The sequence below is a fragment of the Semicossyphus pulcher genome, unplaced genomic scaffold (assembly GCF_022749685.1).
Source record: "Semicossyphus pulcher isolate SPU_LCO1_2020_fin unplaced genomic scaffold, fSemPul1.0.p SCAF_48, whole genome shotgun sequence".
Taxonomy (NCBI): domain Eukaryota; kingdom Metazoa; phylum Chordata; class Actinopteri; order Labriformes; family Labridae; genus Semicossyphus; species Semicossyphus pulcher.
This window is the reverse complement of record NW_027211724.1, coordinates 407,501-417,500: the sequence shown is the minus strand read 5'-3', so window position 1 is coordinate 417,500 and position 10,000 is coordinate 407,501. Positions and strand designations below refer to the sequence as shown.

The 10,000-nt window shown below is 48.6% G+C and overlaps 2 protein-coding genes across 2 annotated transcripts in view; one reads left to right on the top strand and one right to left on the bottom strand.

Annotated features, from left to right (window-relative positions):
* The window catches only part of LOC138608268 (uncharacterized), a 3,629-nt gene extending 334 nt beyond the window's left edge, over positions 1-3,295 (top strand). The window contains exon 2 of the mRNA XM_069680806.1: positions 1,447-3,295. Coding sequence (XP_069536907.1) covers positions 1,447-3,295 — 1,849 coding nt within the window. The remainder of the gene's footprint in view (positions 1-1,446) is intronic.
* A 242-nt stretch (positions 3,296-3,537) lies between these two features.
* The window catches only part of sstr3 (somatostatin receptor 3), an 8,985-nt gene continuing 2,522 nt past the window's right edge, over positions 3,538-10,000 (bottom strand). The window contains exon 2 of the mRNA XM_069680818.1: positions 3,538-5,745. Coding sequence (XP_069536919.1) covers positions 4,235-5,662 — 1,428 coding nt within the window. The 5' untranslated portion in view covers positions 5,663-5,745 and the 3' untranslated portion in view covers positions 3,538-4,234. The remainder of the gene's footprint in view (positions 5,746-10,000) is intronic.

The following is a 10,000-nucleotide window of genomic DNA, read 5'->3' as shown; positions in this document are numbered from 1 at the left end:
TGATGAACTTGTGTGTGTGTGTGTTTCACCACGTGCGGTCTGTAGTCCTGCCAGCTCCCGGTGCTGTAGTGGAGCTCAGGCAGTAACTGATTGTTGTGAGGATGGCGGCTACACAGGCGTTTATGACGGCACGTTTGTGATGAAGCTTTAGCTAGCTTACAGCGCCATCGTCTGGTAAAACACAATAAAATACCTCTCTCTGCATTTTATACAGGGATATTTTTAGATGGAAAGAAAACGTATAACTGTGCGTCTTGTGCACCAAATTTTACGGTAACTTCCGGTTGTGTTCTCGGGATCTCGACTTATTTGACTTTTACAAAGTTGAAATCAGAGCGAGCTGCAGCCAATCAGACCTCTGACAGAGCGCAGGAAACACCACACACCAACATGTTTTCAAACAGACTCCAGGCTGCCTCACTGGAGGCACTTTGAACTGTTCACACAGCGCCCTCTGCAGACATGAAAGCTTTTACCTTTGCACGGCCGTACTTCAACACCTGCAGACAGACTAGTATTTGAGATTAAACCGATGTATAATTATAATGAACAATAACATTCATGTCTATATTTGTTAACATGAATTATTAAAGGAGTTCTGATCTGCAGGTATAAAGGCCTGTTTACTGTGTGACACCATGTAATGTAGAGCACACACAGTGATGAGGTCATCACTCAGGGACGTTTCAGCTGTAATGTCAGAGACTGGAATCCTTCAGCACATTTTTAAAATGTAGTTTAGATTAACATCACAGAGACTCAAGGACTCGGTCTGAATGACTTTTACATGAATGTAATAATCACACATCATGTTCATGTTTTCACTGCTGCAGGAGTGTGATGATGTCACTCAGCCCTGATTCTCTTTCCTTCTGAAGGAGGAAACACGGTGTTAAAACCACAAACAGATTGTTCTCCAGCAGCTGTTTGAATAATTGAACACATTCTGACAAGAAAAAAAACCACGTAACCTGAAATCATAAAATCATTTCACATTAATCTGAAACAATTACAAGGTCATTAAAACATCTAAAAGAAATGTTTCATGTCATCATCATGCTTTGTTAAATTAATTAACTTAATCAATTAATTAATTTGTTAAGTTTTTCCTAAAATAATATAATTTTTAATTTTCATGATAGAAGTGTCTGACTGACAGCTGCTCAGAATCAACGACTGTAGCTTTAAATGTTCCTCACACACTAACCCTAACCCCTCGCCTAAACCACTCGGAGTTTTTCCAGAGAGCTGGCACAGCACGGACAGTCTCCCGTTCTACATGTGCAAAGAGACAGGTGAGGATGACTTCAGAGAGATCTAAAATATGTCCCTGCATGAGGCTCGGTGTGATCGAACGTACCTGCAGAGTTTAAAATGTTCACATTCATTTGTTTAATTTAGACACTGGCAGCACTTAAAGGCAGAGAAGATCTGAGTGTCATACAGCATCCCCCATCCAACCCCCCACCATCATCAAACCCCCCCACCATCCAACACCCCTACCATCCAACCCCCCTACCATCCAACCCCCCACCATCATCCAACACCCCACCATCCAACACCCCTACCATCCAACACCCCTACCATCCAACCCCCCACCATCATCCAACACCCCACCATCCAACACCCCTACCATCCAACCCCCCACCATCCAACACCCCTACCATCCAACCCCCCACCATCATCCAACACCCCACCATCCAACACCCCTACCATCCAACCCCCCACTATCATCCAACACCCCACCATCCAACACCCCTACCATCCAACCCCCCACCATCCAACACCCCTACCATCCAACCCCCCACCATCCAACCCCCCTACCATCCAACACCCCACCATCCAACACCCCTACCATCCAACCCCCCACCATCCAACACCCCTACCATCCAACCCCCCACCATCATCCAACACCCCACCATCCAACACCCCTACCATCCAACCCCCCACCATCCAACACCCCTACCATCCAACACCCCTACCATCCAACCCCCCACCATCCAACCCCCCTACCATCCAACACCCCACCATCCAACACCCCTACCATCCAACACCCCTACCATCCAACCCCCCACCATCCAACACCCCTACCATCCAACACCCCTACCATCCAACACCCCACCATCCAACCCCCCACCATCCAACACCCCTACCATCCAACCCCCCACCATCCAACACCCCTACCATCCAACCCCCCACCATCCAACACCCCTACCATCCAACCCCCCACCATCCAACACCCCTACCATCCAACCCATCCACCATCCAACCCCCCACCATCCAACCCCCCACCATCCAACACCCCTACCATCCAACCCCCCACCATCCAACACCCCTACCATCCAACCCCCCACCATCCAACACCCCTACCATCCAACCCCCCACCATCATCCAACACCCCACCATCCAACACCCCTACCATCCAACCCCCCACCATCCAACACCCCTACCATCCAACACCCCTACCATCCAACCCCCCACCATCCAACCCCCCTACCATCCAACACCCCACCATCCAACACCCCTACCATCCAACACCCCTACCATCCAACCCCCCACCATCCAACACCCCTACCATCCAACACCCCACCATCCAACCCCCCACCATCCAACACCCCTACCATCCAACCCCCCACCATCCAACACCCCTACCATCCAACCCCCCACCATCCAACACCCCTACCATCCAACCCCCCACCATCCAACACCCCTACCATCCAACCCATCCACCATCCAACCCCCCACCATCCAACCCCCCACCATCCAACACCCCTACCATCCAACCCCCCACCATCCAACACCCCTACCATCCAACCCCCCACCATCCAACACCCCTACCATCCAACCCCCCACCATCATCCAACACCCCACCATCCAACACCCCTACCATCCAACCCCCCACCATCATCCAACACCCCACCATCCAACACCCCTACAATCCAACCCATCCACCATCCAACCCATCCACCATCATCCAACCCACCCATCATCCAACCCCCCTACCATCCAACCCACCCACCATCCAACCCATCCACCATCATCCAACCCACCCACCATCCAACCCCCCACCGTCCAACCCATCCACCATCATCCAACCCACCCACCATCCAACCCCCCACCGTCCAACCCCCCACCATCCAACCCCCCTACCATCCAACCCATCCACCATCATCCAACCCCCCTACCATCCAACCCATCCACCATCATCCAACACCCCTACAATCCAACCCACCCACCATCCAAACATTCACCATCCAACCCCCCTATCATCCAACCCTTCACCTGTCTGGTGTAATATAAACATGCTGAATGTTCGATCTGTCTCAGTCGTAAACATTAGATAACATCTTTAATCTAAATTAACTTAAACACAGGTGTTTAAATTAAAGATATAATCTCGAAGATTTCAGTTTCACTCTCTATGGCGGCACCTAATGGTGATAAATGTTAGTTGCAGGAGGATACTTCCCAATTTAACCAGATATCTATGGCTGGCTAATTTTGTCACGGTTGTAACTCCTGATTTTCCTGGCTGACGGTCGCTTTCCTTTTCAGACTGTTTGCTTCATCTGAGCGTCGAGTTTGTTTCTTCTTCTTTGGATTTTCACTTCTTGTTGAAGTTGTATCTGTAGTCATCCATCTTTTCTTTGTTTGTTCAGCCATAGTAGATTACTGTTTACTCGCAACACCTGCAGAGAGCGGAGAAGCAGCCGCTTAGCTCCGCCTACCCTCTCTGGCAGACCAACCACTGCTGGCTGATGGAAAACGCGTCACTAACTGGGCGCCGCCACAGACACCCAGCCCATAATAATACTATATACTGTTAATGCAAAGGCTTTCATCAGTGGGCCATAGGCTCAGTTATTGTGTGACCTCATTCAGAGAGAGAGACTCAACAGACATTTATTTACATGAACATCTTCGAGAATATATCTTTAAGTGTTTCAGGATAGACATTTTGATCAGTGATTGTCACATTCTGGGATTAAAAGGCTACAAGTACAAGATCAACATGATAACCATGATAGAATAAATAAAGGCACATCCATGCATATGTACACAGTATAAACAGCAACACATTCTGTTGTGTTTGCTCATCCTGAACATGATGCTAAGGCCTGTTTCCCTTCATCTAAAGTGTTCTTCTTTAATGGTCCTTCACTTCATCACAAACAGCTGGTTGTTGTGTTAGGGGCGATGAGGGGTGAAGGTCTACCTCACAGTAACACACAGCCTATAGGTAACTGATCTCCAGGGAGGTGCTCTGCTCCAGGTTCTCCTCCAGCAGAGCTTTGACGCTCCCGTTCTTGGTGCCATTGAGCAGCAGAGGGACGGTCAGCGAGGACCCGTTCACCTTGTCTGCCCCCTTTGTGTTCCCGGCCGTGTCCCTGTCATCCGGGCTTGACGGCTCAGTTGCTCCGGGCGTTGCTCCTTTCTCAGAGAACGGCAGCAATGAGGTCTGCGGCTGGAAGCTGCTGTTCCCGTTCTGTGCAATCCTGTAGATCTCTGTCATTTCTGAGACGTCCTCCTCGTCATCATCATCCTCGTCCCTGATGGCCCGTCTCAAGCTCTCCCTGGGCATAAGCGCCATCCTGCCCTCCTCCTGTTGCTGCTGCCGCTCCATGGGCTCATGGTTCTCCACCTTCCTAGTGGAGCGGCAGAGAGCTTTCCGAAAACCCCTCTTGAAGTTGTCTGACAGGAAGCCGTAGACGATGGGGTTAGCGCAGCTGTTAGCGTAGCCGAGCACGACCACAAAGTAGTACAGCCCCTGGTACTCTGAGGGCAGTGACACCAGCAAGTTGAGGATGTTTAGGGCGTAGAACGGTAGCCAGCAGAACACAAACACGGCAACCACGATCACCACCATCCTCGTCACTTTCCTCTCTGACTTCCTGCGCTTGGTGGAGGTGGCGTGGACCTTCTTCCCCGAGCTGCGGATCTTGAAGACGATGAGCAGGTAGCAGAGGCAGATGATGAGAAGGGGGCAGAAGAACCCCACGGTGGAGGTGTAGATGATGAAGGCTGCCCTCCAGATGTTGGCCGGCTGAGGCCAGGCGATGTTGCAGGTTCCTCCGGCCTTCTGAATGTTGGCAAAGATGACAACAGGAAGAACAACAAGAAACGACAGTGCCCACACCGTGCCGTTCACCACTTTGGCAACCTGAGGGCGCCGCCACTTTGACGAGCGGATGGGGTGTACGACGGCAAGGTAGCGGTCGATACTCATCACGGTGAGGCAGAAGATACTGGTGAACTGGTTGATAGAGTCGACGGTCATGACGAGGCGGCACATGAAGGAGCCAAACGGCCACAACTGCAGTGTGTTCTGCACGGCCAGGAAGGGCAGGCCCAGCATGAAGAGCTCGTCTGCGATGGCCAGGTTCAGGATGTAGATGTTGGTCACAGACTCGATCTTGGAGTAGTGCAGCACGATGTGAATCACTAACGTGTTTCCCCCCAGGCCGATGATGCACACGATGATGTAGATGAGCGGGATGAGGACGCCCGCGACGCTGGGACCAGAGGACACGCCAGGGTCGGTGGAGTTAAACAGCGTCTCATTCAGATCGCTGTCGTTGAACATGAGCAGAAACAGGGGGGGTCCGGGGGAAGGGCTGGCCAAGCTGCCGTTCTCCCACGCCTCCTCTGTCATCTCCATCATCTCCGCCCTGGGGGGGAGGCGAGTCCCTCGGTGTGCTCTTCCTGTGGCTTTGCCTCCTGCTCCTCAGCTCCCACCCATCTGCTCTGTGGGAGGAAAAAGCAATCAGTTATCAGAACGAACGTTTGACATTTTCTGTATTTCATCGTCTCTGAGAGACTGAGCTGGATGAAATACAAACAGGTCTTTGTCAGCCAAGGACATGAGGAAGGTCTGAAGCTTTCTTTAGAGCTGCTGACGTCAGAAACAGGATTCTTTCTTCCTCAGAAAAGAACATAAAACCATCAGCAGGCAGGAGGACTGACAAAAGATTCAAGGTGTTGGTGTCACATGTAGTTATGCTGCAGAGTAGGTTTGGCACACGAGATATTAGTTTAAAAGACATTAAGAGGCAGATATGTGTATTTGTAACTTACAATATTAACAATAACCATGAGAGACACTTACAGGTACTTCTAGCGCTACAAGTGCCTGTCCTCGTATTTCATAACTCCTCGCTGCAAGTCTTACAACAGACTTTCAATTTGCACAAAAGGTTCTTTCTGCTGCTGCTGGAGACATCTCACAGAAACCATCCCACAGAGTAAAAGCATCCACGTACACACGGTCTGAAGTCAACTAATGAAATGTACAGAGATGACACAGACTGTCAGAGGCTCATTTCAGTCTCTTCATTACGAGCAGCATCTCAAAGTCGTGTCACAATCATGCTTTGGCTGTTTCAGTAAAATGTGATTGTTTCTGTGTCAGTGTGTGATGGAGCTCTCAGGAACCCATCAGGGAGGAAAGCACAGATGTGTCCTGATCTCACTGATGGAGTTCATCAGACAGGCTGAAGCTGGATGGAGACCGCTGCAGGAGGACGGCGCTCAGGCGCTCAGGCGCTCAGGCTCACTGATTCATTTAAAGCCAACACAGAGATCCTCAGTGTTCGTCATGACAGCACACTGCTTCCTCTGCCGCCTGAACTCGGTCACATCAATCACTTTCCAATATCTGCACTCGCCAGTGATCGGAGACAACTCACATTACATCTGAAAGCAGAGGAGGAGAGGAGGAGAGAAGGAGGAGAGGAGAGGAGAGGAGGAGAGGAGCGGAGAGAAGAGGAGAGGAGGAGAGGAGAGGAGGAGAAGAGGAGAGGAGGAGAGGAGGAGAGGAGGAGGAGGAGAGGAGAGGAGAGGAGGAGGAGAGGAGAGGAGGAGAGGAGGAGAGGAGAGGAGGAGAGGAGGAGAAGAGGAGAGGAGGAGGAGAGGAGAGGAGGAGTGGAGGAGAGGAGAGGAGAGGAGGAGAGGAGGAGAGAAGGAGGAGAGGAGAGGAGAGGAGGAGAGGAGCAGAGAGGAGAGGAGAGGAGAGGAGGAGAGGAGAGGAGGAGGAGGAGAGGACAGGAGGAGAGGAGGAGAGGAGAGGAGAGGAGAGGAGGAGAAGAGGAGAGGAGGAGAGGAGGAGGAGGAGAGGAGGAGAGGAGGAGGAGGAGAGGAGAGGAGGAGGAGAGGAGGAGAAGAGGAGAGGAGAGGAGAGGAGAGGAGGAGGAGAGGAGAGGAGGAGTGGAGGAGAGGAGAGGAGAGGAGAGGAGAGGAGGAGAGGAGAGGAGAGGAGGAGGAGAGGAGGAGAGGAGGAGAAGAGGAGAGGAGGAGGAGAGGAGGAGAGGAGAGGAGGAGTGGAGGAGAGGAGAGGAGAGGAGGAGAGGAGGAGGAGAGGAGGAGGAGAGGAGTGGAGGAGGAGAGGAGAGGAGAGGAGAGGAGCAGAGGAGAGGAGGAGCGGAGGAGTCAAGTCTGCACCAACATGTTTCACACCTTTGTGCTGTTTCACATGTTAAATCGAACACGCTAGGTGCTATCACACATCGTTAGCATGTCTATTTAACACCAGAGGGTCAGAACAGGAAGTGACCTCAGAAACAAGGAGCGTGTTCCTGACAGGAGCTGAACCACCTGAGGAGACATTAGAGCTCAAACTATGAACATGACATGCATCACAATATTTGACTGCTGATGTCAATTTGTATGAGGGACCTGTCAATCAAAGGTGATTGGCCACACCCACATCAAATCAAAGGTGATTGGCCACGCCCACACAGTAAGAAGAAAACGGTCTAAAGTGAAAAATGGGCTGTTTCTGATTAACATGTATTTGTGAGCATGCTGGTTAAGACTTTCACTCACTGTGTATATAACATTTGTTCCTTTTGCACGTAGAGCTGAAATATGAGATATTAAAGTGACATTAAGTCATTATAGCTGGTTTCACTGTACTGACCTCTGCTGCAGAGAGGACAGTCTGCAGATCAGAGCTTCAGGATGTTCCCTGATCTCAGAGCAGCAGAAACACAAACATTGAAACGTTTTGAATCCAGTCTTTGACAAACAGGAAGCTGAAGAAGGACTTCCTGTTTGATCTTTTTTATGATAATCAGCAGGTGTCTGCATGTGGATGTTCACTTCATTCAGAGGGGGAGTGACACTGCTGGGATCACTGAGTCTGGAGGGGTTAAAGCTGTCTCACCTTCACCTGTCTCACTGGGTACTGAGGAAGAACCTCACAGAAATATAGATCCTGTTCACATATAGGTATTATTTGACTGAAGCCTCCCTCAGTCAGGACGGCTTAAACAGGTTCAATGTATTCTGTGAGTTATCTGACGAGGTCAGAATCACCTGTAACACCTGTCTGAGCTGAGGTCCAGGTAAAGTAGCACACAGGGAAACACACACATGTTCAGTGGATTACACTGTGCTGAGTGAAAGCTGAGGCTAATCTCTGAAACCAAATAAAGTCAAACTGAACAAGTGGGTCTGAGGTTTAAAGTCATGTAACAGGTCCCAGACACGCAGCGGGCAGGAATCGAACCAGTACCTGTTATTCTGCACAACACCTCCACCTGTTAGAGAGTAACTACATCATAATAATAAGTTATAACTGTGTGTGTGAGTGTGTGAGTGTGAGTGTGTTTGTGTGTGTGTGTGTGTGTGTGTGTGTGTGTTTGAATTAGAGTCTGATTCACTCTGTGGATGGACACATGATATCTTAGTGCTCATGAACACATTAGTTCTTCTTCACGCATCAAATTGAATCAGAATCTTTTTCATTGTATTTTTACTGTTTAGATGAATTAATTTAATTTATGTATCTAATATATTATAAAACATGTTAAAGATCTTTGTGTGTTTTAACGTGTTCACATAGACGTGATGTTTTCTGTCCTCTGAACCTGCTGTCAGCGGGGGACTCAACCACAGCGGGAACATTCACACAGAGAAACCCATCAATTCACCATGTGAGCCAACTGTCAATCATGATACAGACGCTCACTGTGACGGTAAACAGATTCATTACAACCCTAACCCTAACCACCAAATAACCACAAAGACACACTAAACAACCACAAACAGACAGACACAAAACAACCACAAACAGCCACAAAACAACCACAAACAGACATTAAACAACCACAGACAGACAGACACAAAACAACCACAAACAGCCACTAAACAACCACAGACAGACATTAAACAACAACAAACAGACAGACACAAAACAACCACAAACAGACATTAAACAACAACAGACATTAAACAACCACAGACACAAAACAACCACAAACAGACATTAAACAACCACAAACAGACACTAAACAACCACAAACAGACATTAAACAACCACAAACAGACACTAAACAACCACAAACAGCCACAAAACAACCACAAACAGACAGACACAAAACAACCACAAACAGACACAAAACAACCACAAACAGACATTAAACAACCACAAACAGACACAAAACAACCACAAACAGACATTAAACAACCACAGACAGACATTAAACAACCACAAACAGACAGACACAAAACAACCACAAACAGCCACTAAACAACCACAGACAGACATTAAACAACAACAAACAGACAGACACAAAACAACCACAAACAGACATTAAACAACAACAGACATTAAACAACCACAGACACAAAACAACCACAAACAGACACAAAACAACCACAAACAGACACTAAACAACCACAAACAGCCACAAAACAACCACAAACAGACAGACATTAAACAACCACAAACAGACACAGACACAAAACAACCACAAACAGACACAAAACAACAACAAACAGACATTAAACAATCACAAACAGCCACTAAACAACCACAAACAGACACAAAACAACAACAAACAGACATTAAACAATCACAAACAGCCACTAAACAACCACAAACAGACACAAAACAACCACAAACAGACACAAAACAACCACAAACAGACATTAAACAACCACAAACAGACAGACATTAAACAACCACAAACAGACATTAAACAACCACAGACACACACAA